Source organism: Ammospiza nelsoni, chromosome Z (genome assembly GCF_027579445.1).
Source record: "Ammospiza nelsoni isolate bAmmNel1 chromosome Z, bAmmNel1.pri, whole genome shotgun sequence".
Taxonomy (NCBI): Eukaryota; Metazoa; Chordata; class Aves; order Passeriformes; family Passerellidae; genus Ammospiza; species Ammospiza nelsoni.
The window spans coordinates 51,052,465-51,080,376 of record NC_080669.1 but is presented as its reverse complement, the minus strand read 5'-3'; the positions used below and the strand labels follow the sequence as shown (position 1 = coordinate 51,080,376).

The following is a 27,912-nucleotide window of genomic DNA, read 5'->3' as shown; positions in this document are numbered from 1 at the left end:
CCTGAAGGTATGTTTTACTCTAACAGATGCCTGTTGTCATTGAGATTGTATAAAATCTGGTGAGTAAACTAGAAACTAGAGAAACAAAGTACAGTTTTAGAGACTATCTACCTTATGAAATAATAAATCAAATATTTTAAGGAAAAAACTATCAATTCATTTATAGGATATTAGATCCACAAACAAGAATAAGCACAGATTTATAATGAATAGATCATGTTTGAGAAATCTGACATTTTTGAAAACAGATTCCAGGATTAGTAGATGAAAGAAAAGTTATATTAAAGTTATATATAACACTGTATTCTATACAACAGAAAAATCTACAAAAATTGTGATGTGTAACATTATATGTGTCCAAGGTGGCTTTGAAAAAAAATAGCATCTTTATTCCAGGTTACAAAAATACAGCTGAAGTACTATGAAAAATAATTTATCATTGAATCTCCTATGCATAGGTTGTTGTTTTTCTCTAGTACAAATATCACTTAGTAACTTCAGTAATGATTATTTTTGTGAAATTCATTTTTGGTAGTATTTTGAGTAGAGTTGCAAACACTGGCAATGATAGAGAAGTATCTCAAAAAACCTGAGGAGATTAGAACTATGGAACCAGATTCAACAGAGTACTTCTGGCTTTATAGCAATACAACTACAATTTCACTGCAACCCCACAGATTTCAAAATTAAACATAAATCAACCTATGGAATGGAAAAGAATAATAGAGATGCTAACAGTAAATAATAAACTAAATCAATTTAAAAAAACAGGGTAAAAATGCTCAACATAAAAATGTTTTTAATTGGCACTAAAAATTCAAAAGACCACTGCATGCATCAGGCTAAAATTTGAAACTGTGCAGGAGCATTCTGAACAAATGTTCAGCTCTATTATATTTGCAGAATAACACACACACACAGAATTTTATCATGTTCCTTTCCTTTAAATCCATAGATAAGAAATAACTTCTTCACTTTATGCTGAATTATGTCCTCATTAACAGTCAACTTATTGTCAGGACAATTATGGGATCAAAATTTAGTTTTTTGGCAAAAAGCAACAAATAGAAGTAAACAAGACAGAGAACAGCAGAAGTATAACAAGAAGAACAAGCTCCCAAATACTACAAAGAAATACCTGAACAGTAAGCTTACAGTTAGAACTACAAAGCTGTGAAATAATCTCAGATATTATTATATCACAGGATATATATGAAAACCATATTCTTTTTCACAGTTAAAAAACCAGACTGCAATGACATTTTAGAAAGACTACTAAGAGGAACAGCATTGAATTAACATAAGTAATTGGTAATTATAAAACAAAATAGCTATGTATATTTTTTAAAATAATGCTAGAGTTAAATTAATACATACATACATATATATATATATATATATATATATATATATATATATATATCCCCTTAGCAAATGAAATTATATTGTGCGAAATCTGTACCACACAAAGATGATTTACTCATTTACTGCTTTAGTTTAGACGAAAATATTCATCTTAAACATGCCAGTATATGAAACTGTGTAGGTGCAAGGTTCAGAGTTGTGATAAAAAATGCCTTAAAACTATTACAGTAACTGATGAGAAATTTTCTTCCTCTGAATAGCACCAATACTTAAATGTTAGTGTCTGCCCACTGACTCTACAGAAGTTCAAGCACCTTGACAGCCAGTGATTCTCTGCATCCTGTGGAAAACTACATTTGAACAAACCTAAAGGCTTGGGTCTAGATGAGTCCCTTCAGAAAAGATACAGAAGACAGCATCTTATTCTGAAGTTAGATCCCTAAAAGAAAAGGAGATGTTAATTTCTTAGTAGCCTCACGGTTAGACAATTGACTGGTTAAAGTCCCTCTCTTAAAATACAGAAAGTGTCTGAATTTCTGAACAACCTGTATTTCTAAAGGGCAGGATTGCACTAATGACACTGAAGCTGCCAACTAACTGTTATTTGCTTCCAATAAAGACTATCTTTCAGCATCTAAACAAATCTGCTAAGAATCTGTTCTCAGTGAACTCGTGGTAATATGTACTTGTCTTCAAAATTTAAAACACATACAAAGCTTCATTATGAATCATCAATAGATATAAATGTATATATTGATACATTTCTGTGAATGACGTATTTTGATTGTCTGATTTTTTTCATACTGAAATTTCAGGTAGCAAACTACTTCTGGATAAAATCACCACAGAAGTAGAGGTTTTCAGAATTTTAAGGTACTAATATAAAGATCTATGCCATCCTCTTCCGTAATCTTTATATTCTCGGCCATAGTACCAAAGAACATTGATAGGTAAAAACCCACAAGATTGCATGAAAAATATCTGACAAATGAAATGTAAAACAAACAGGGCTATGACCATCTTCCCTTCATTAGATTCCCTCACATTATGTATGCTAACAAAACATGATCCATAGACAAATCCTGCCCTGTTTTATTTCCCACTCTCAGATGAAGTAATGAGGTATGATCAGAATTTCAGAATCTTTTAAGAAGATTAAAAGTAGCGGAGAACTGCTAAGGTGGTGAATGGAGCAAAACAAGCTTTTGCCATTACATTGAAATAATGCCCTACAGAAATAAGGAGTTTTAAATGACTCACTGTATTTCTGTCTATTCATTATAAAAACGTAAACCATCAGAACAGGTCAGTATATTGCTACAACTGATCCCAAACGGTGTCAATTTTTTGAAAACTCATTTTTCTTGAGAGATTACTTACTCTAAAAAGCTGGTGATGTAATCCCGACTGCAAGCTGACCAGGAGAAAGGATTGGTGTTTGCTGTAATATGAGCTGCCATTAGCTTTGCTGCTTCATGACCTTTGGTCCCACAGGAATTGCCAATTCCATCATGATTCATACCAAAACTGCCCAAAAGAATAGGAGAGAAACAGGCCATTACTTTTCTACAGCATCATATATAGCTTAAAACATAATGTCACCTTTACAGCAATCGCGTTGGACCTAAAAGAACACAGTGCAGGAGAACTCCTAAGTAGAAAGTCAGTTAAGTTCTGTTTAATTTATTCAGGTCTCATAATACAGCACAATGACATAACCCTCTTGCCTTTTATGGATTTTTGGAAGTATTTTATTGGTTTACTAAAGCTTTTAAAGAAAACATAACAGTATTATTGCAAGACAAATACAGAGCACTCAAGCCTTTATTTGGTATGGTACCTGGATATGGAATATTTATTACAGTGCAGACTCTTGGATTAGTAAAAAAGGACTAAGAATAGGTACTGTTGCTGTAACAATACACTATATATAGGCACAGTGCAATCAATGATAATTCAAGTAGAACGTGGGTTTTGCAATTCCTAGGATCATCCTGTACAGACACTCCCTCTCTGTATCTACTCACAGAGGGACTTGAATCGCCCCTGTTAGAGCTTTGCTTTGTCAAAGAAGGTCACAATGAAGAACAATTAAAAATCAGCAGAAAATAAAATAAGAAACCTCTGGATGGAACTTGGCCAAAAGAGATTTTCAGGAAAGAAATTAACTTTCAAGAAAAATTATATGACCCTAGTAAAAAATTCTTAAAGAATCCTTATTCTTGTTATTATAAAACTCTATGTTCTTAGTCTTTGATCAATTTCCATTCAATCACTTGGAGAGAAAAATTTCTTCCCTCATTTCTTATTTTTCAAAATATTAAGATTTATTCAAATTTACTCTTTCTCAAAAGCTTACAAAATCAGAGGGGCAGATAGTGAGAGACACTGGAACTTCCCTGATAATGAGACAGAGAAGTAATTAAAACAGTGCCAAAACTGAGATTCTGAACTCCCAGAATCATACAGAAAAGTCTGTCTTTGAAGTCTTCTGTATGCTAAAAGGACTGACTCTGATTTCTTACTCATCATTCAGGAAATCAAATGGATTGAGGCACTCAGTTTTGATTTTCTGTTAACATTTAGGGCTGACGCAAGAACATACAAGAAGTAGTAGCAAAGAAACTGACCTTTTTTCAGATGAAAATACCACTTCATACCAGCTCATGCCACTTTATTCACTGAAATCAGTGCAGTTGTGTTATATTAATCTGAACATATTGCTCCAGATTGTGGTATAATGCCCCAAGAGTTTAATGTTACCCTGAATTTCAATATACTGAATACTATTTCACCTCTTCAGATGATCATAACAACCTACAAGTGTGAAGGATGGATGATTCCTACAGGATCAGGAAGGACTTCATCATCAAAAATGCATGGCTGCCTCACCTATGGGGTATGTCCCTATGGAATAGATATTCTGCAGCAATGCCCGCATGTATCTGGCTCAGTTTGTGCTATCTCACAAATGCAGAAGCCATATACTGTATTATACACTGCAAAAGTCTAACTGATACCTTAGACTATTATATAAATAAAGGGTGTCCCTTGCTTATAAAAACATAGCTTTAATCAATTCATCTGAGAAAGGTACATAATGCAATGAAACTTTCAGACCAGTGTTATTTCTTATGATCTTATCAAAATCCATTTGTATTAGGAGATGAAAGAATTTAGATGTCCTGTGCAACAAACTGAACCAGAATTTTACAATTAAAAACATGTTTTATTTACCTTTTCTCAGTGGCAATTATTTCCTAGAATTTAGGGTACTTCAAACAGAAACATTCATTCTTCAAATGTCTCTGTACCATTTCTGAAAACAGAGAACCTTATTTTTTAATAATCTCCATGAATTACTCTTTTATAGAAACTATTTGGATGATTCTTATATTCAGCTTATCTCTAGTTAGCGTATTCCATTTGTTAAAAATCTTACAGACTTCAGTTCTCTGGGAAATGAAATTTTTATCTTTTGAGTGTATAAGTAAAAGAACAAACTTCATAGTTTAACAATCTTCCTTCTACCTGCTCTGCTTGTGAAAAAGACAATGTTGGTGACAGTGGCAGTGATATGCCTGATAAAAAGCATGTCTGTGAATGGAAGTCATAATTTCTGATGCACATGGGAACTCAATCAATGCCTTTCCAATGAGCTTTACAAATATTCATTCTCCTAAATCATCCATCCCTTTCCAAGAAGGCTTTTCTACTTGTCCTTGCTTCTGAATTTAAGGGGAATGTGATCATGAGGTGCAGGTAACTTTTTCTGATGTTTGCAGAAGGGTTTTACAACTACTGTCATCATTTCCAAAGATGGTAGTGGCAGCATGCCATTACAGTCCAGTAACTTGCTCTCCTGTGGGCAGGATTGCAGATGGAAACACATTTCTGACTAAATTACCAGTTTTATTTCCACCAGAACAAGCTGGTCATATTTGGCCATCATTACATTAAAACTATGTCTTTACAAAAGCATGCTTGCAATTGGATTGTCATGGAAAGGTAGGGAAGAAAGTAAGGAACATAAAATATTCTTTGTGGAGCCATTGTTATAATTTGCCTACCTTTTTCAATCTCACTAAAAAGACACAGACTTCTTCCTTTCATTGGCTTTAAAAGCCTGCCTAAAACTACCAGTATAATTTTGCAAGAACAGCCAGATGGGTGAGCAGAAACTGAAATCTCCTCAGCTGACACAGAAGTCATTCTATGAACTTATCTTTCCACCTGCCGTGTCAAGGTAGGATGTTTAACCCAGAAGCTCTTGCATTTTCATGCACTAATGCTCCTCATTTCCAAGAGAGCACTTACAACACATTAAAGAATTGTGCAAAACAGGAACACTTAAGAACTTTAAAATTATAACTAAAACTCTCCTGCAAATTATCTCTAGTTTGTATGTTTCTTAAAAAATTCTAAAGCAGCACATCCTAGCAGTGCTCACTGCCTTGTTTCACTTACTAACATCTGTAACTGAATAATTTTTTTTCCTTTGGCAATATGTTTTACATTATATCTGAAAAAATTATCTGAGGGAATTATTTGTAATAAGCATCCAACTTACCATCCAACCCCAAAAATCACAGGGGAGATAACTAGTGTCAGCTGCATTGAATAAAAGGGCAGTAGATAAGCAGAGGCCCTGGAGTCTAAGCAGAGGGAAGGATGTGAATATAAACTTCTTGTCTAACCTTCCTTAATCTTGCAAGAAAACCATCACTGTAGGTAGGTCCCTACAGTTTCATTTGGTTACTGACATGTTTGGTAGTTCTAAACAATTATGGTTATGGCTGCCAAAACACTTATTGCTGATACATATGAAATTACAGAAGTCATTTTTGTGAGACATCCAGAATGCTTCTGTCCTTATGTATTACTCAGACACTTCAGATCCAGAAAAGACAGATCCACACTAATCTGAATGCATCTCCATATTCTTCACTGAGATCTATTTTGTATTCCATGCACTTTATTAGCCACTAAGTTACCTCAAAAATGATACTCAGGTGAAATGTTATTTCTCAATCAATTATCTCTGCTATCCAGCTGAAGTATTAATTATTTTCATATCAAACAATTTCCTAGCTTTCTTAGGCCTTGGAGGACTCAGAAAAGCACAGACTGTTTCATTTCTTTAAATACAATAGAGAATGTTAGGATTTTTTGTTTCTTATCAATTCATGAGTTATATGAATTTGACCCTTCTTTTTTAAAGCAGTTTATGTTGCTCTGCCACTTAACAGCATTAGGAAGAAGAGTGCCAGACAGAATTGTGAGTCAGGTCAGGGAAAAAAGTTACAGGAACACAAGCAAGAAAAATACATAAAGTCAAGCACTGGATCTTCCTGTCCATTATCTGAAGCTGATTTACAGCTCCAAAAAATACATACCCTCACAACAAAGAATTGGCATCCTTCTCCTAAGAGAAAGAAAAGCAACTTACACCTAAAGAGGTTTGATGATACTAATCATCTGTACTAGGAGATGAACACACATGCTAAGAGTGAAATGGGCTATTTTCAAGTGAGTATCTTGACCCTAGGTACATTGCAAGTAATTACTCCAGTGTCTCACGCTGACCTAACATTTATGGAGATTGATGTAAAGGATAGAGAGGAGTCATAAAGTCTATCAGCGAAAAATACTTTAAAAGTTTCTAAAGTAAAGCTCTGCCACAGTGTGGGCATGCTTGTCAAGTATTCTTGTATTTGACAGAAGACCTAAATAGTGAATCATAATACGCTTGGAGAAACTGAGTTTATTATATTAGAGCCCAAAATTTTCAGAAAATTTGTATTTAAGCAATTTGCCATTGTATTGTACTTATTTTCGTAATAGTTTAGAAAGTGTAATTTAAATCTATATATGTATTTCATATAGCTTAGAATGTCTATTTAAGGCCTACATTGAAAAATTAGAACTGTTAGCTTCCCTACTTCTGTAAATATAGGCATGGCTTTAAATATGCCTTTTCTTAGTGTCAGTAGAAAATACACGAGGGAAGAAAGGGAAAACTACCATGTTTCAACATTATTTTGTTCAGCAAAAGTGGGTGAATCTGAACATAAACTACTATTAAAGAATAGTAGATTTTTTTTCCCTACAATATCAGAGCTATGAGCTACTTGGAACCAAGCACAATTTCTATGTGAACTTGGTAATTTTATTAATTATTCTTGTGTCTACTAGGAGTGAAATATTTGTCAGTTTTTATGAGGTTATGGTAAATGTTGGAGACATTACAATCATCAGATTTTATGCTTTCCCAGTAAAAAAAGTAAGCACTTTTTCTTTACTCTTGTAAATACTTTCCCCACACTGTCTCTTAAAAGAGAATTTTCCTCTTCCCATGTAGCCCTCCATATAATTTTAGCCAATGTTATAAAAGTATTGGTTGTATCTACATAACAGCATGAAAATTAAAATTTACTGTTAAATAACATTACAAATGAAGGGAAAAATAATCAAAAAGTATTATCTTGAAAAATCAATTTTCTTATTTTAGGATTACAAACACTGATAGCACGTATTGAAACTACCTAATACTGCATATTCCTGAAGGGAGGAATAAAGGTTAATTAGTTACTTCACTTTCTATTTCCATGTCTTAACATGGATTTTAATATTAACTACTGACTTCCTGCATTTGGACATCATTCTGAGGTTTGGAGTATCCCTAATGCTTTATTTTGAAGTAATGCAGAATTTTAAACTTGGGTGAAATATATTAGCGCCCTGAAAACTTAGGAAACAAACTAATTCAATAATAGGAGCTTTAAAAAAGCATAGCTGCCATGAAATTCAACATAATTTTAGCACACTTCTATCATAATTTTTCCTACTTACTTCCTAAATATAGTTCTTCTCCTCAGTTATGGATGATGACCAAACACCCCAAAAAAAAAAAATTTTATAAAGGAGCATCATTTAGTATTAAATAACAAATGAGGCTCTTAAAAGCACAGCATTTCTAAATTACTAAAAAACAATGCAATTCATTCAGAAACCTGAACTTTCTTTCAGGGAAATGACAGACTTCTGTGAGACTGTTACAAAAAAGCAGAGCACAAACTTCTCCTGGATTACACTGCCATAGCTTCACAGCCTTCATGGCACAACAGTAACATCAAGTAAGGCTTGTAAGCTACACAAAGCCAATAATGCAAATTCATCAGGTCTTTAGGCTGTAGGCCAAAGTGGAAAGTATTTGCTCCAATCAGGAAGCAAACTTCTGAGATCAGATGTCCTTTGGAAATTCAAGATGCCCTGAAGGTTATGATAACCTTTCACTTCATCCCCATTTATTCTTGCACTTTTGTTAAGACCTGTGAAGTGCTACAATGTTCAGTTTCCTTGATAAAAATGCTTTGATGTTAGAAAAATTATTTTAGTATTGCAAATTCTGAACTTCAAATAGTATTTCAGATATGCAGAGAAAGACTTTTAAAGAATTTTTAAAGTCTTTTAGAAAGACTTTTAAATAGAAAGGTATTTTAAATATAAACACATCACAGAATTGGGGGGTTTTGCCATTTGTTTATGACATTTTATTTTATATGCATGTCACTAAATCTGAAGCCCCAAAGAAAACTTTTTAAAACCTGCAACATTATAAAAGCAGGCATAAAACAGTGTTCATTTAGCAACAAATGAAGGGGCAGGAGATGGAGGGTGGAGAGTGAGAGAGAGAAATAATTATGTATGGTCTTATGTGGCTTGTGGACACATTTTGGTTATGGTTTTTGTTGGTTTTGTTTCATTGGAGTTTTTGTTTCTGTGGTTGGTTTGGTTTCATTTTGTTTCATTTCATTTTGTTGGATTTTGTTTTGATTTGGTTCAGGGTTTTTAAACTAAAAAAGATAGCTAAGCTGTCCCTAAAAATACACACCATTTGAACTCCATCACTTGTAGACCTCTGGCAGGAATAAGCTTAATGCATTCTGTTTGCTGTTGAGGTGTTCATACACTGTAGATTTGAGAGAGACTGCTATAGTTAAAGACAGAAGACATCATCACCTGAGACAAAACAATGACACCTGCATCAACCAGAGAAGTATAGGAGGTGACATTAGTACAATTCATTCTAGCTGTGTTTCAACTAGTTTTGAAAAAGCCATTATCAAGTTTGGTATATGTGTCTCTAGTACCTCTGACTGGAGTATTTTCTTTCTAATTGTCCAAAAAAGACACTCCTTGACATGCATTTCCTCTAGAAAACATCTCAGTGAAGGTTACTTTCACTAAAATGCAAGTCTTGTCATGCAGCTGAGGTTTGACTAATAGTAGTGAGTTGACCCTGGCTGAATGCCAGGTGCCTGCCCCTCTCTTCCTCAACTGGACAGGACAGAGAAAATATCAGGGAAGATTTGTTGGTTGAAATAGGGACAGGAAGAGATTGCTTATCAATTACGATCATGGGCTAAACAGATTTAACTTGCAGAATTCAGCTTGATTTTATTACCAATCAAATCAGAGTAGGAGTATGAAAAATAAAAAATAAATCTTAAAACAACTTTCCCCCATCCATCCCTTCTTCCCAGCCCCAAATTTACTCCTGAATGGAGAATGGGTGTTAGTCATTACACATCACTGCTACTCCTTTTGCTTCACACTGTTCCCTTCTCCAGCATGGAGTCCCATCCACCCACTGCAGACAGTTCTCTACTAAATTCTTCAACATGAGGCCTTCCCATGGGCTGCAGTCCCTCATGAACTGCTCCAGTGTGGCTCCTGTCCTCCAGGCACAGCCAGCTCCTGTGTGGGTCCCCCATGGTGTCACAGGTCCTACCAGCATGGGCTCCTCACTCCACAGGGTTACAAGTCCTGCCAGGACCCTGCTCCAGCACAGGCCTCCCACAGGGTCACAGCCTCCCTTCAGGCATCCACCTGCCCCAACAGAGTGGTCTCCATGGGCTGCAGGTGGATCTCTGCTTCCCTGTGCTCCTCCATGGCTGCAGGGGCACAGCTGCCTCACCATGGTCTGCACCAGGGGAATCTCAGCTCTGGTGCCTTCTCACTGACCTTGCTGTCTGCAGAATTGTTTATGACACATTGTCTCTCATTTTTTCTGGCTGTTGTTGTATAGCAATTTTCCTACGCCTTTCCTAAAATGTGTTATCCCAGAAGCCCTACCACTGATGGGCCCACTGTCCTACCGTTGTGACTCCATCCTGGAGTCTCTTGGCATTGTCTCTGTGGGACATGGAGGAAGCTTGTGGCAGCTTCTCACAAAAGACATCCTTGTAGACTGCCTGCTGCTAAAACCTGGCCATGCAAACCCAATGCACTGCTCAGACAGGAAGCTCACTGGTCACTGAAGAATGAGGTACAGAGAAGCACCTCCTGAAAGTACCACCAGATTACAAGTTTTACTCCAGCACTGAAAACCATCCTCCTCATATAGAAGGAGAGGAATTCATAATATTTTTCATTTTGTGTACAGGCTGAAAAGAGACTTTGAAAAGTGCTAGAATTGCAGGCACACTTTAGCTGTATGAACTAATTTAGAACTAAATGTGTGCTTGAAAGTATTATTGCTCTTCATTTTGAAGACAATTTAGTCAATCGGACTAAATGTTCTTATTTCTCACATTTTTTGTCGAATTGTCAAATTTAAAGTTATTACATCATCTATAAGTCAAGACAATTCCAACTTTTCCGAAACTGTTTTAGCTACCAATCTTGTCTACCTGCTCCTTTCCTACAGCCCTCAATGGTTGTCTGTCATTAGTAAATTATTTTCTTACTCCAAGTTTTATGGGCAACTTTCTGTCCTAAGACTAGTCCACTATCCTCATATTTTGACACTTCCTTTGTTAACCCATTTTTATTCTGTTTATTCTTTCTCATTCTGTTTTTCACTTTCAAAATCTCAGCCAATTCCCGAACAAAACTGCAACAGTGAATGGTAAAATACCTTTCTTTTCCTGATACACCTCTTCCAGTGGAATCTGGAATTCCTTACCAGTTTAACTAAGTATGCTTTACAGCACGCACAGGACAAGCTAGACATTTTAGAATGTACCCAAATATAAAAGCATAGAGCAGAAGGCCACCTAAGCCACCTTCCTAAGATTTCCTCTCTTCACCAACAGAAAAAGTCAAACTTTGACAATTTAGGGGATACACACTCAATTCTCACTCCTGGTACAAGCAGTTACTGTTTGTGATTTTTGCTTACCAGACATCTTAAGCATCTTTGGTGTGAAATATATGATACTAGGAAAGCAGACATTCTGTACGTCAAACACCAAAATTCAGTTTTCTAGAGAAATTGTTCTGAAGTCTAAAGGGCCAACTTTGAATTTCATCTAATTCACAGAATTACTAAGAGTAATACAAGGCTGTTCTCTGAATCATGGCTACGGAGAAACAATCATAAAATGTTAGTTTCTCCATTGTCTATGCCCTCAAGAAAGAAACCATCACTGTGTACCACCATCTTCAATAAAAACAGCTGGTTATGATCCTGAACTGCTCACACAGCTGAAAAGTACCAAAACTGGGTTATATACATATGAACACTACAAGTGGTAAGGAATGGAAGCCAAACAAAATTTTTTTTAAAAACTCTAACTATTTAACAGAAAGCATGACTGACTATTACAATCAGACTACCAGTTCCTTTAAGGTTTCAAGAAGTACTTCCCTAGTATTCTTCAATCAAATTGAACTAATTTGAATCAATACAAGGTTAAAAGAGTTAAATTTAACATACTATGATATACAGGAATTCAGACTGAAGATCTAATGCCTTCTCATCAGGGTATTCAATAAAGTACTAACAACAAGTTGAGCCACTTCCTCAGGGAAGCTTATAAATCGAATTTTGGATAAACTGTGGATAATCTATCCAAAAACTGTATTATCATAATTGTTCTCTTTTAATCACTAAACATTTTGATCTTCAATTCAAAAGTTTTTTTAAAAACTTGGTATTCCATAGCAACTACACAATTAATAAAAACATGATCTTTCAAAGTGCAATTGTCCCAATCTGAGCTAATTAGGAAGCTATACAGAAAAGCATTTCTCCTTGAAAATTAAAAGACTGATAGTCTGATTATAATGTTCAGTCATACCTTCTATTAAATATTTATGGTGGGAGGGGGGCATTAATTTCTTTTTGCTTACTTTTTGTTCCTCACTACTTGTACATTTTTTTAATGTGTATATTCATCAATCATATGGATGAAGAGGTGAATGAAGGGTAGATGCCTGCTCAGAAGTTCATTGAGGACACAGAGCTGGAAGCAGTGGGCGATACCCCAGAGGGCCGTGCAGCCCTCTAGAAGAACCTTGGCACATTGGAGAGAGGGACAAAGAAGATGGAGGGATGGACATCTGAAATTCAGCAAGGGCAAGTGCAGGGTCCTGCAGCTGGGGAGGAACAACCCCAGGCACCAGCACAGGCTGGGGCTGCCCTGCTGGGGAGCAGCTCTGTGGAGAAGGACCTGGGGGTCCTGGTGGACAAGAAGCTCTCCATGAGCCAGCAGTGTGTCCTGGTGGCCAAGAAGGCCAATGGTATCCTGGGGGCATTGGGAAGAGCATTGCCAGCAGGTGGAGGGAGGTGATCCTGCCCCTCTACTCAGCCCTGCTGAGGCCTCACCTGGAGTGCTGTGTCCAGTTCTGGGCTCCTCAGGACAACAGAGACATGGAGCTCCTGGAGTGGGTCCAGCAGAGGGATGTGAAGATAATTACAGGTCTGGAGCGTCTCTCTTATGAAGAAAGGCTTAGAGGGAGCTGGGTCCCTTCAGCCTTTCTTCAGAGAAGAGATGACTCAGAGGGGACCTTATCAGCGCCTGTACGTATAGGAATGGGAGGTACCAAGCCAGGCTCTTCTCAGAGATGCTGAGTGATAGGACAGAAACTGATGCCCAGGAAGTTTCACCTGGACATGAGAAAGAGCTTCTTAATCATGCAGAGTGAGCACTGGAACAGATTACCCAGAGAGGTTGTGAAGCCTCCCTCAATGGAGATATTCAAGAACAATTTGGGTACTACCTGTGCCATGTGCTCTAGGATGACCCTGCTTGAGCAAGGAGATCGGACCAGATGACCCACTGTGGTCCCTTCCATCCTGACCATTCTGTGATTCTGTGTAATTGAGCACTCTTTTGTTGTATGTTACGTAGTCAGTGTAGATATATCCTTAAAATGCTTCTATTTTTCACTTAACAATGAACTCAATTTCCTATTCTGAAAGGAGGTACAGCTAAAGAAAAATATTTACAAGGCTCTCAGAAACAATTCTTTTACTCACACATGCAAATAATGTCTAGTAGGTACTGGAAACTAGGAGATTGAGAGGAAACAACAACTTTGACATTTGTAGAGGCATTCAATCACCACATGGATAGAACGACAGGTGACGTGGCTATCACAAATCATAAATTCAAAGATCTTTTACAAAAAAAACTTGTATAAAAGCTAAAGGAATATTATTTCTGCATCTTATCAAATTAGTATTTGACATATCATGCCATCTCAAGAATTAGCTGGAAGCCTCAAAGAGCTGAGATTTCAGAATTTTAAAATACCTTATATACAAAGAGCCAAAAGATATGAAACACAGAAAAAACAATGATAAACGCATTCCTATGATCACAGAAAATATGCTATCATTATATGTTGCTGCATATATTAAATACTTTTGTGTGGGAATATTATGTACAAAACATATACAAGTACATCAAATAAAGATGCCAAGTGGATGGTGCCAGACTCTCCCCAGTGGTACCCAGGAACAGGACAAGGAGCCAAAAAATAAAACACAAGAAGTTTCACTCAAGATAGTTCCTTCCAACCCTAGTAATTCTGTGATTCCATGAATATGTAGATGAATGAGATAGGAATTGGAATGAAAATACTTTATTGGAACAATGGGGGTTTTGTTATATATATGAAAAATTCATACCAAGGTCACGTACACAAAATAAAATTTCATTTACAGGAATTTGAGAACCATTAATATTTAGTGATTGAAGGAGCTCTTTCGGAAGGAAGGAAGTGTCGGAAGGAAGGAAGGAAGTGTCGGAAGGAAGGAAGGAAGTGTCGGAACGAAGGAAGGAAGTGTCGGAAGGAAGGAAGTGTCGGAAGGAAGTGTCGGAAGGAAGGAAGGAAGTGTCGAAAGGAAAGAAGGAAATGTCGGAAGGAAGTGTCGGAAGGAAGGAAGGAAGTGTCGGAAGGGAGTGTCGGAAGGAAGTATCAGAAGGAAGGAAGGAAGTGTTGGAAGGAAAGGAAGGAAGGAAGGAAGTGTCGGAAGGAAGTGTCGGAAGGAAGTGTCGGAAGGAAGTGTCGGAAGGAAGGAAGGAAGTGTCGGAAGGAAGTGTCGGAAGGAAGGAAGGAAGTGTCGGAAGGAAGGAAGTGTCGGAAGGAAGTGTCGGAAGGAAGTGTCGGAAGGAAGTGTCGGAAGGAAGTGTCGGAAGGAAGGAAGGAAGGAAGGAAGGAAGGAAGGAAGGAAGGAAGGAAGGAAGGAAGGAAGGAAGGAAGGAAGGAAGGAAGGAAGGAAGGAAGGAAGGAAGGAAGTGTCGGAAGGAAGGAAGTGTCGGAAGGAAGTGTCGGAAGGAAGTGTCGGAAGGAAGGAAGGAAGTGTCGGAAGGAAGGAAGGAAGTGTCGGAAGGAAGGAAGGAAGTGTCGGAAGGAAGTGTCGGAAGGAAGTGTCGGAAGGAAGGAAGTGTCGGAAGGAAGGAAGTGTCGGAAGGAAGGAAGGAAGGAAGGAAGGAAGGAAGGAAGGAAGGAAGGAAGGAAGGAAGGAAGGAAGGAAGGAAGGAAGGAAGGAAGGAAGGAAGGAAGGAAGGAAGGAAGGAAGGAAGGAAGGAAGGAAGGAAGGAAGGAAGTGTCTAAGGAAGTGTCGGAAGGAAGTGTCGGAAGGAAGTGTCGGAAGGAAGTGTCGGAAGGAAGTGTCGGAAGGAAGGAAGGAAGGAAGGAAGGAAGGAAGGAAGGAAGGAAGGAAGGAAGGAAGGAAGGAAGGAAGGAAGGAAGGAAGGAAGGAAGTATCGGAAGGATGTGTCGGAAGGAAGGAAGGGTCGGAAGGAAGGAAGTGTCGGAAGGAAGTGTCGGAAGGAAGTGTCGGAAGGAAGTGTCGGAAGGAAGTGTCGGAAGGAAGGAAGGAAGGAAGGAAGGAAGGAAGGAAGGAAGGAAGGAAGGAAGGAAGGAAGGAAGGAAGGAAGGAAGGAAGGAAGGAAGGAAGGAAGGAAGGAAGGAAGGAAGGAAGGAAGTGTCGGAAGGAAGTGTCGGAAGGAAGGAAGGAAGTGTCGGAAGGAAGTGTCGGAAGGAAGTGTCGGAAGGAAGGAAGTGTCGGAAGGAAGGAAGTGTCGGAAGGAAGGAAGTGTCGGAAGGAAGGAAGTGTCGGAAGGAAGGAAGGAAGGAAGGAAGTTTCGGAAGGAAGGAAGGAAGGAAGTGTCGGAAGGAAGGAAGTGTCGGAAGGAAGGAAGGAAGGAAGGAAGGAAGGAAGGAAGGAAGGAAGGAAGGAAGGAAGGAAGGAAGGAAGGAAGGAAGGAAGGAAGGAAGGAAGGAAGGAAGGAAGGAAGTGTCGGAGGGAAGTGTCGGAAGGAAGTGTCGGAAGTGTCGGAAGTGTCGGAAGTGTCGGAAGGAAGGAAGGAAGGAAGGAAGGAAGGAAGGAAGGAAGGAAGGAAGTTTTGGAAGGAAGTGTCGGAAGTGTCGGAAGTGTCGGAAGTGTCGGAAGGAAGGAAGGAAGGAAGGAAGGAAGGAAGGAAGGAAGGAAGGAAGGAAGGAAGGAAGTGCCGGAAGGAAGGAAGGAAGTTTTGGAAGGAAGTGTCGGAAGTGTCGGAAGTGTCGGAAGGAAGTGTCGGAAGGAAGTGTCGGAAGGAAGGAAGTGTCGGAAGGAAGTGTCGGAAGGAAGTGTCGGAAGTGTCGGAAGTGTCGGAAGTGTCGGAAGTGTCGGAAGGAAGGAAGGAAGGAAGGAAGGAAGGAAGGAAGGAAGGAAGGAAGGAAGGAAGTGTCGGAAGGAAGGAAGGAAGTGTCGGAAGGAAGTGTCGGAAGGAAGTGTCGGAAGGAAGTGTCGGAAGGAAGGAAGGAAGTGTCGGAAGGAAGTGTCGGAAGGAAGTGTCGGAAGGAAGTGTCGGAAGGAAGTGTCGGAAGGAAGGAAGGAAGTGTCGGAAGGAAGTGTCGGAAGGAAGTGTCGGAAGGAAGTGTCGGAAGGAAGGAAGGAAGGAAGGAAGGAAGGAAGGAAGGAAGGAAGGAAGGAAGTGTCGGAAGGAAGTGTCGGAAGGAAGGAAGGAAGTGTCGGAAGGAAGTGTCGGAAGGAAGTGTCGGAAGGAAGTGTCGGAAGGAAGGAAGGAAGTGTCGGAAGGAAGGAAGTGTCGGAAGGAAGGAAGTGTCGGAAGGAAGTGTCGGAAGGAAGGAAGGAAGGAAGGAAGGAAGGAAGGAAGGAAGGAAGGAAGGAAGGAAGGAAGGAAGGAAGGAAGGAAGGAAGGAAGTGTCGGAAGGAAGGAAGTGTCGGAAGGAAGTGTCGGAAGGAAGTGTCGGAAGGAAGTGTCGGAAGGAAGGAAGGAAGTGTCGGAAGGAAGGAAGGAAGTGTCGGAAGGAAGTGTCGGAAGGAAGTGTCGGAAGGAAGTGTCGGAAGGAAGGAAGGAAGTGTCGGAAGGAAGGAAGGAAGGAAGGAAGGAAGGAAGGAAGGAAGGAAGGAAGGAAGGAAGGAAGGAAGGAAGGAAGGAAGGAAGGAAGGAAGGAAGGAAGGAAGGAAGGAAGGAAGGAAGGAAGGAAGTGTCGGAAGGAAGGAAGTGTCGGAAGGAAGGAAGGAAGGAAGGAAGGAAGGAAGGAAGGAAGGAAGGAAGGAAGGAAGGAAGGAAGGAAGGAAGGAAGGAAGGAAGGAAGGAAGGAAGGAAGGAAGGAAGGAAGGAAGGAAGGAAGTGTCGGAAGGAAGTGTCGGAAGGAAGGAAGGAAGTGTCGGAAGGAAGTGTCGGAAGGAAGTGTCGGAAGGAAGGAAGGAAGTGTCGGAAGGAAGTGTCGGAAGGAAGTGTCGGAAGGAAGGAAGGAAGTGTCGGAAGGAAGGAAGTGTCGGAAGGAAGTGTCGGAAGGAAGTGTCGGAAGGAAGTGTCGGAAGGAAGTGTCGGAAGGAAGTGTCGGAAGGAAGGAAGGAAGGAAGGAAGGAAGGAAGGAAGGAAGGAAGGAAGGAAGGAAGGAAGGAAGTGTCGGAGGGAAGTGTCGGAAGGAAGTGTCGGAAGTGTCGGAAGTGTCGGAAGTGTCGGAAGGAAGGAAGGAAGGAAGGAAGGAAGGAAGGAAGGAAGGAAGGAAGTAAGTTTTGGAAGGAAGTGTCGGAAGTGTCGGAAGTGTCGGAAGTGTCGGAAGTGTCGGAAGTGTCGGAAGGAAGGAAGGAAGGAAGGAAGGAAGGAAGGAAGGAAGTGTCGGAAGGAAGGAAGGAAGTTTTGGAAGGAAGTGTCGGAAGTGTCGGAAGTGTCGGAAGGAAGTGTCGGAAGGAAGTGTCGGAAGGAAGGAAGTGTCGGAAGGAAGTGTCGGAAGGAAGTGTCGGAAGGAAGTGTCGGAAGGAAGGAAGGAAGGAAGGAAGGAAGGAAGGAAGGAAGGAAGGAAGGAAGGAAGGAAGGAAGGAAGGAAGGAAGGAAGGAAGGAAGTGTCGGAAGGAAGTGTCGGAAGGAAGTGTCGGAAGGAAGGAAGGAAGTGTCGGAAGGAAGTGTCGGAAGGAAGTGTCGGAAGGAAGTGTCGGAAGGAAGGAAGGAAGGAAGTGTCGGAAGGAAGTGTCGGAAGGAAGGAAGTGTCGGAAGGAAGGAAGTGTCGGAAGGAAGGAAGTGTCGGAAGGAAGGAAGGAAGGAAGGAAGGAAGGAAGGAAGGAAGGAAGGAAGGAAGGAAGGAAGGAAGGAAGGAAGGAAGGAAGGAAGGAAGGAAGGAAGGAAGGAAGGAAGGAAGGAAGGAAGGAAGGAAGTGTCGGAAGGAAGGAAGGAAGTGTCGGAAGGAAGTGTCGGAAGGAAGTGTCGGAAGGAAGTGTCGGAAGGAAGTGTCGGAAGGAAGGAAGTGTCGGAAGGAAGTGTCGGAAGGAAGTGTCGGAAGGAAGTGTCGGAAGGAAGGAAGGAAGGAAGGAAGGAAGGAAGGAAGGAAGGAAGGAAGGAAGGAAGGAAGGAAGGAAGTGTCGGAAGGAAGTGTCGGAAGGAAGTGTCGGAAGGAAGTGTCGGAAGGAAGTGTCGGAAGGAAGGAAGGAAGGAAGGAAGGAAGGAAGGAAGGAAGGAAGGAAGGAAGGAAGGAAGGAAGGAAGGAAGGAAGGAAGGAAGGAAGGAAGGAAGGAAGGAAGGAAGGAAGGAAGGAAGGAAGGAAGGAAGGAAGGAAGGAAGGAAGGAAGGAAGGAAGGAAGGAAGGAAGGAAGTGTCGGAAGGAAGTGTCGGAAGGAAGTGTCGGAAGGAAGTGTCGGAAGGAAGTGTCGGAAGGAAGTGTCGGAAGGAAGGAAGGAAGGAAGGAAGGAAGGAAGGAAGGAAGGAAGGAAGGAAGGAAGGAAGGAAGGAAGGAAGGAAGGAAGGAAGGAAGGAAGGAAGGAAGGAAGGAAGGAAGGAAGGAAGTGTCGGAAGGAAGGAAGGAAGGAAGGAAGGAAGGAAGTGTCGGAAGGAAGTGTCGGAAGGAAGGAAGGAAGTGTCGGAAGGAAGTGTCGGAAGGAAGTGTCGGAAGGAAGGAAGGAAGTGTCGGAAGGAAGTGTCGGAAGGAAGTGTCGGAAGGAAGGAAGGAAGTGTCGGAAGGAAGGAAGTGTCGGAAGGAAGTGTCGGAAGGAAGTGTCGGAAGGAAGTGTCGGAAGGAAGTGTCGGAAGGAAGTGTCGGAAGGAAGTGTCGGAAGGAAGTGTCGGAAGGAAGGAAGGAAGTGTCGGAAGGAAGGAAGTGTCGGAAGGAAGTGTCGGAAGGAAGTGTCGGAAGGAAGTGTCGGAAGGAAGTGTCGGAAGGAAGTGTCGGAAGGAAGGAAGGAAGGAAGGAAGGAAGGAAGGAAGGAAGGAAGGAAGGAAGGAAGGAAGGAAGGAAGGAAGGAAGGAAGGAAGGAAGGAAGGAAGGAAGGAAGGAAGGAAGGAAGGAAGGAAGGAAGGAAGGAAGGAAGGAAGGAAGGAAGGAATTGCTTTTGAATTCCAAAACTCATCTACACTACATGTGTATGGGCCTTTTCATACATCATATAAATGAGAGCATAGTTGTCTGGTCATCATCAAATATAATAGGTGGGCTAAAAATACTTCCAACTCCTTTTTTTGATCAGCATATTGCTAGCTTTCATTTCAGTCCACACTGGAACTTTCAACAGTTCCATCCTCTAATGGTTGGAAAAGCATGTCAACCATAACTCTGTATTGTTCAACCCATGTACATAAAAAAGAAAACCTCTTGGAAAAAAAGGTGTCCAGTCTTTTTAGAATCATCACATGGTACTATGAGTGCTGCCTTTTGACAGAAGGCCTGAAATATTTCCAGACCAAAGACTACTCAGATTTTATCAGTGTCATAACAACATACTCTTTAAAACTATATGCTAATACTTTAAATGTAACAAGTGATGCTGAGTTCTCTATGCCTGTTTTATACAAATCATGTTTGAGTGAAAGAGGACTTTTAAGTCCGCATATGAATATTGACAACAGAATCAATGTTTCAATTATAGTAGTTTGACTTATATTAAAGACAAAATAAAAATAGAAAAAAAAATCTACCTTTTAACCACTTCTCTTTCATAAAGAAAGGCAAAAAAAAGTAATGGGGGAGAAAATATTTTCAAAGCCAAATATTTAAAAATATGAACCAGAGTAGGAAGGTAGTGAATCAAGTCTCAGAAGGACAGATTTAACTGGAATCTGAAATCAAAGGGTATATAATGGCTCTTCAGTTCTAAATATAAAGCCCCTGCTAATACATACTAAATAAAATGAAATGCTACTCATGAATAACATATACAGAAACATGGAACATCAGAATAGACGATGATGCAGGAGAAAAAATTATATTGATTATTAACTAATATTAAAAAGGTGGTAAATTAAAATGTATTCTTATTTTAAACTCACTCACTTGTGACCAATCTCATGTGCAATGGTAAAAGCTGAACCTAGGCCAATATCTTCATTAATGCTGCAGCTCCTTTCAGGCTCACACATTCCAGCCACAGAGGCCAAGCCTGAATAAACAGAAGGAGACACAAAGGGTCATGCCAAGGTGTTTCAGTCTTAAAAGCCCTAGTTATAAATGCCTGGATTCCTTTTAATAACTTCTATGCACAGAAGGAGCAGTTGGCAAAAGGTTAACTTTCTAGTCATTTGCAAAATCACTGGGGGGAATTTCACTTTGCCGGCTAGACATTAATATTTTTTGAACTGCAGTCAGTGCTGGAAAATGTCTAGACTAGGGGTTAGATTTATAAATTTTACTTCTGGTAACTTGGGACCACCTAGTAACTTGAGCCAGGAGAGGGAATTCAAGAAAGCATTTCTATTTTAACATTCTTGTGCCTGAAGAAAGCAAAATGTATCCACATTATTTTTCTAAAGAAATCTGTTTAAGTTTAGTGGGTTCATAAAAACATAGAAGCAACTTTTTCAGCTATGAAAAACCTCACATGGTACATTAAAAAAATTAAAAAAACAAAACTGAATGCATCAGTGAAAAGAGAGGAGACATGTTAATAACAAGCAAGCATTTAAGCATGGAAGTCTTTTCCATTTATCACCCATTATCTTCTGGCATTAAAACCTTATTGTGTTACAAGGGCTTTTAAACACTTTCTTCAGAGAGAGGACACCACTGGCACTTACTGACTATGGCTCTTTTGTATCTTACATATTTTGCAGCAACAGATTATTACAGAACATACTGCAGTCATAATTTAGTGCCATTAGAGAAAGCTTTAAACATCAGGTTTATTTAACATATTTCCCTCCTAGAATTTCTGATCTGAAAGAAGCAGCAAACCTTTCTTTAAGGAAGTTACCTGCTGAGTTAACTACATTACCAAAAAAAAAAAAAAAAAAAAAAACACCAGAAAAAAGAATACTTTATAAATAAACAAAGAAAGAAAATCCAAACAACCCCAAATATAAGAATTTTAAAAATTGAGAAAGCTTAACTTTGGTTGAGAGATGAGGGGAATGGAACAGGGAGTGGGGAAGAGAGAAAGCAAACTATTTATATGAATAGGGATTTCAAATTCAAATTCTATTTGGCCTAACAGTAAGGAAGTCATAATATGACAAGTGCTCCCTGTTGTGTCCACATTAGCAATTAATTTGAAGACATAGGAGTGGATCAGCACAGTGAAGCACAGAAGTTGGGGCTCTTCACATATCTTTGCATGCTGATTTGGCCATTCTGGACTAGCTGAATCCTGTAGGCAGAACATTACTACACATCTGACTCGAAGCTTCCTGAAGGGAAAAATTATTGCAGGGGTATCATGAGAACACAACCCATGGGCAATCTCAGGTTTCCTGTAGGCACATATAGAGCATTTGGGGGGTATGTCTCCTATGTTTTCTCCCAAACAAATCTAGTTGGGACACAGCAAAACTCTGATAGCCAAACTGACATGGGCAAAAGCTGACAATGTGTGTCTGGAGGGTTTGCAGTGTAGAACATGCAAAAAATGCAATAATTATAGTTCACCCATGGTGTTCAAATTGAAGAATTCTGAAGACAACGTGGCAATACATATATATACAACTATCATGCTCCCCTGCAAAGTCCACCATATTTGAATGATAAAGTCCTCTCCATCTTCATGTCTTATAACTGAGGACTTGTTTCAGCAAATGAGAAGACCACAGTAAAATAACTCCATACCATGCTTGCAGAAAGTGACAGAGATCAAGCTAAGAACTCAGTCAGTGACTCAGACTTGAAAAGGATTTGTCCTTCACTGGAGCCACAGACACACTGCACAGATGTCTGAGATCTTTTCTAAGGGGTTCCATGAAAGGTTCCCTGCCTCAGGTGTCTGAAATAGGATACAGATGTTCACGCCACATGAAATCTCTTACTTCTGTCTTTTCCTAGAATATCAATTATTCAGGTTTCTTTTGACCTTCTGAGACCTCTCTGTGGCTTTTTTCACAGACTCCTTTATATATATGATTAACTTTAGTTATTGGATGTCAGTTCAACTTAAGCATATCAAATGCCTTGCAAAAGAGGACTACAGGGCCTAGTCTCTTCTCCAATTCAATGCCTATAATGCAGAAAAATTGTCATGGTTTAGGTGCCAAGACCCCTATAACAGTAAGTTGGAACTGATACCATATGCGACTCTTATTTTTAATTTGTTTTTAATTAAACTTCTTGTTTTATAAAATATTTGCCAAATCTATCCTCTGTTACACTGGATTCAAGTGAAGCAAAATTTGCCTTTATGTCAAAATCTGATAGGGTAAGAGTTAGTACATTAATGATCTGTGTCAAGAGTAAAAATATCAAATAGTTCATGCATGAATGTATTCTCTTTCAACCTTTCTTTTTTAACACTTGCAAAGCCACTTCTAAGACATCATCTCTTCAGTTTCATGACCTCCAATGTCAAATAAAGTCAATTACATTTGGAAATTCATGATCATGATTTGCCTTTTACTAAAGCATGCTGTGGGTTTTGTTATGTTTATAGCAGGCAAAAATTCTGGTACCTTTCCCCATGTAAACTACACTTCTTTGCCAGAAGCATCGTACTGACTTGAGAGAAACTTACAGAAAAAAATTAACATGGGTTAAGGCTATCAGTAATAGTGATATACAGTAATACAGGGAAAGACAAAGCAAATAAAATCATGATTCTGAATGAGAAAAGTATTAATAATATGAAGTAGCTGAATTAGAATTTTGTCTTTAATCACCTTCAAGAAAGAGGCTTATGAAAGGATGCAAACTGAAAACAAAATCTAAACAAGTGTTATGTTAATCTTTGAATAATGTTCCCTTTATCTGTTAGAGCACCATTGGAGGCCACAACCCATACTAACTATCTGTAGTTATTTATATTTACTGGCGACATATTTAGGAATGGAGAGAACAATAGCTCTCCATCCTTAATCTAAGGTTGACGTGCACTTCTCCATTGTCAAAGCACTGTTTTAAGTAGTTTCAATGTTATTGTATTTTCTAGCACTGTACTTTTTTTTTTCTAAGTCTGTGAAAGGAAAAACATGAAGCTGAACTTGCTGTATACAGCACAGCAACAGTGTAAACCTCAGAGTCCATTCCTTTTGTAAGGTTTATGGGGTAGTTTTATAACCTTCCTGAGGATTTTTACTTCTGTTTTTTTTAACTAGATTATGGACACCAGTAAATGGAAGCAAACAGCAAGTTCTCTTCTGTAAGAAGTAAAATTGAGTCATCTGCTAGGTTTTATCAGTTTTACAGCTGTCAGTGATGAAATACACAGCACCAGCTCACACAATTCAAACTCCCAGCAATGTATCAAATCCAAAATCCACCTAGATTATTTTTATTTTTCATGTTTATAAAACTGCAAAACTTTGAAAGTAGAAACTTAAAAAGATCTCATCAGTCAATAAACCAATAGTTAAGTATAAAGCCAGGAAACAGCAAATATGAGCTGAAATTTCTCTTTATAATCTTACCCAGTGTTCCACAAGGCTTGTTTTTATAAGTGCAGATATCATATCTGTTAAGAAAAAAAAGTAGATAAAGTATGTCAGTGAATCAGGTTTGTAAGATACTTTGTACATTTATCACATATCTGTATCATAGTCCAAGTTGTCAGACCACAATCAGTTTAATTATTAGTGCAGCCAGCTGGTGTCGGCCTTTTCTACACTCTGGTGTAAACCACAAGCTGCAGTACACTCACAGCCGCTGGCCTCAGGCCAGTGGGACACCTGCCAGCAAGAAAAAAATGGTTAAAGTGGATCTTTGTAATCACCAGCTCCATAAAGCAGTCTACCATTCTCTTATGAAGTTACAGCAGCAGGGCTACAGACTGCTACTGATTCTTAAACCCTAAGTTTTACTTATCCAGCATAATTGGAAGCCTCCTATGGTCTCACACTTATCAATGAAACAATATTAAGTGTAAGTTGTACTACTTAGTCTTTGGTTCTATTTAAAAAACTGAACCCTTAATTATTATACCATTTTTAAAAAACATCTTACGAACTGTCATTATAGTGCCGTTCTCATTACCCTTCCATAATTACAGTGTATCTTAAGAATACTTGCTAACAACATAAAATGAAAACCAATGCAGCAAAAAGCTAAAATATTTCCTTAAAGGAAAAGTTTTGTCATTGTAGATACAATCTTTGAAACACAGAAGCCAATGAGTTTTTGTGTAGTTAATACGTAAATATGTGGAGCTAGCAATGAAATTAAAATGTTTTCTGTGGCATAGTTTTTAAAATAGCAGTGGTCATGCAGTCAATTCATTAATTACACCTTCATATTTTAAATATGCAATCCAATAATATCGATAGTGATAAAAGTACACTCCCACAATGCTATTTATTTTCAAGGTTTTAAACTGACTTCCTTTATTTCTGAAGCGTACTATGCTTCAGAATAATTTCTACTCTTTAGAAAGCCAAATAAAAAAAAAAAAAGAAAAGATACCATCTTTATGCTTTAATTTTAAACCCAAATAGTTTCTAATTTTGGGCCACCAGACATTGTCTGTAAAAAATACCATAAGGACTGCTATCACATAGGAGTCTGATCACAAGATATATACCTTTCACTGCTAAAAGAGTTATGGTCTGTCTGCAAGCCAAATCCATGGACAAAATAACAAAGCTTAAAATTTGGAACAAATCCAGTAAACTCTCTATGCATGCAGACTGCTGTGACCACATGGAATTCCTTTGATTTTTAAAGGGTACTGAGTGTGGAGCAGTTTGTGGGATTAAGCCATAATTTTGAACTTAAATGTTCATGTGCATTAATTTCATCAAGGTGGTTCAAATGTGCACTGATTTCCTGTTTGCTGTCTGGAGGAGGGGAAGGTAACCAAATCAGCATTCTTATAGACAACATTCTTATAAAAAAGCATCTTATTTCTCTTGAAATGTCCCTAAGTTCCAAGATGACACGGATTCAAGTAATAGAAGGATTTTTACTGAACATTTCCTGCCTTCTACATAATTAAAGAACCAAACTTATTCCTGTGCTCAGGAGAGTGTCTGAACCTAATCCTATTGAAGTTCAAGCAAAACCTGTTCCTCAGAGAAAGCAGATGGCTCAGTCTTGTTTAGTGAGAAAAACCCTAACTAAATTCTTTAGAACATAGTTGAGAACTGAATGGAAAAAAGTCTCTGAAATACACAAGTTTTCTGCTTTTTAATATCCAATGGCAGTAAGGAAAAACAATTGAAGACATACATCCTTAGATAAAACGGATGCTTGAGAATAAAGCCAATTCCACTCAACTCAAGTAAATTGTTGTCCCTGACTTCAGCAGAGCTCGAAACTTTCCTGATGTCTGAATCAATATATTTTCCTACAGGAAAGAACCTGAAGTTACTCCTCACCTTAGGCTGAGTTTCACAAAGAACTGTGACAGGAGAGAATTATATAAATTAAGTCCCTTGCTTCTGTTATATTTTTGAAAAACAAAGACCACGGTATTCTTCAGTTTCTGCTGGGAACTGTGTGTTCTTCATTGTGCATAACCTAGCATTTTTAAGAAAATGTGATGATAATGAAACTTTAATTAGATAATAAAACTATGGAAAAGATAACTTTATTTTCCAATACACCAATTATTTCTGCAAGAACATACCTGGGTAGTAACATGTTCTAAATATACCATCAATAAATATTCAAATTTTATAGACAACTATTAATTTCCTGTAAGGGTATTCATACACTCTCCTAGCCCCCAGTTCACCAAGAACAAATTTTTTGAACTTTTGAAAAAGATTTCAGTCTAATGACTTACTTTATCTACATCATCTTCCAGCTCCATTTCTTCATCATATTACTTTCATATGAATGGTTGTGATTTGTCTGAAAGCTCTCAGCATTCTTATGAACCAAATTGCTTGCTCTCTCATTTGCTTCTCTATATGATTTTAAAACAGACTAACTTATCTTTTTTTTTTGTTTTGACACCACTTCTTCCAACTTTATTTTGAACCTTCAAGGAATCCACTTAGTTCTCAGATGTTGGGTTCCAAATGCAGAAGACTACAGATGTAACACTTGACAGCTAGTAATTTTAAGATAAGAAACAACTGAAAATACAAATAATCAAGACTGCTCATGAGATTAGCTAGGTCTAGTTGCTATTGGAAATAAAAAGGCAACCCACAAACAAACAAAATCAAACAAAAAGCCCACACTCAAAAAAGCAACACAAAGATGCAGTTTAATCACCAGGAGCCTAGTAAATACTAAAGGAGCTAAAGAGACCCAAAAGGTAGAGTCTCAAGCAACAACTATCTCAACCAACCATTAAAGATTATGAAAACAGTCACAATTGTGACAACTGCAAAAATGTTGGTTCAATTCACTGACAGATGGTGTAAAAGGGATACCACGCAAAAGTTGAATGAAAGAACACAGTTACATAGGTAAATAACTTGGGATAAGATGGCAGCCAGACCATTTTGAGACAGCCAAGAAAAATCTGTGCCCAAGCCAAAAAGGAAGATAATATAACTCCTTATAAAGTGGGTGCAGTGCCCCTGAAATGTGACCACACTGGGGAAGTGGAATGGAAAAGAGGTAGGAGGGAAGATGGTTAATTACATGGCCATGCCTGCCCTGAAGAAATCAGAAGATGTTTCATGAGGCAGATGGCGAAGTGGTCTGGGACTGCTGGGCATTCCTGTGGGGCTGATGAAGAGCTGCACAGACAGACAGGAAATGCATGATGAATGTACAACTGTCACTGACAACTCTGACTGACACATCAGCCAGAAGGAAACTGCACAGACAGACCTTTATCTGTTCAACAGGCTGGTCAAGGACTGGAGCAGCAGTACACTCCTGTCATGCCATGGATCAAACAGCAAGAGTTAGTGCACCATACAGGGAGACCTTAAAAAGAAAAAATCCTGGTCTTTTTTTGGCAGGATATACAGGCACCATGCTAAAATATACTTGCGCACTATATTAAAAAGTGAAATGGATCACACTGGACACTGAAATTCTACTATCTGCATTATCAAGCTGTTTTAAAACTCTATCACAAGTTTTTAAGAAACTCCTTGTGCAGATTTGACCCATGAGAACAACTGATCTCAAAGAACTCCCACGAGAAGTTGTGGAGATGGTCATGATTCTTAACAGGCAAAACACAGAAAACTAATCCATTTTGGAGACACCAGCTTAGTAGTGTGTCCACAAGATCTGTGCCAGTGGTACTCAGTGCAATAAAAAAGCCACTGATGTGTTTATTTAATGTATTAGCGCAGATGTAAGCTACAGACTATCTTTTCAAGAAGTCTCTCTTATCTGTAACTCTAACCTGAAAAAAAGTCCATTTCCGTTGCAAATCTGACGACTGGCATGAACTGATTATTTGAGCAGGACACTTAAGTCAAACAGGTAAGAAAGACAAATCCTCTGTGAATATTGTAAGCACTGCTCAAACTTGTCATGTAAATT

At 38.9% G+C, this 27,912-nt stretch overlaps 1 protein-coding gene across 2 annotated transcripts in view; it reads right to left on the bottom strand.

Annotated features, from left to right (window-relative positions):
• The window catches only part of ADAMTS6 (ADAM metallopeptidase with thrombospondin type 1 motif 6), a 137,991-nt gene that overhangs the window by 61,885 nt on the left and 48,194 nt on the right, over nucleotides 1-27,912 (bottom strand). For both annotated transcript variants that reach the window (XM_059492440.1, XM_059492441.1), the window contains exons 7-9: nucleotides 23,928-23,971; nucleotides 20,377-20,482; nucleotides 2,746-2,892 (exon numbers count right to left, since the gene is read on the bottom strand). In XM_059492440.1, coding sequence (XP_059348423.1) covers nucleotides 2,746-2,892; nucleotides 20,377-20,482; nucleotides 23,928-23,971 — 297 coding nt within the window. The remainder of the gene's footprint in view (nucleotides 1-2,745; nucleotides 2,893-20,376; nucleotides 20,483-23,927; nucleotides 23,972-27,912) is intronic.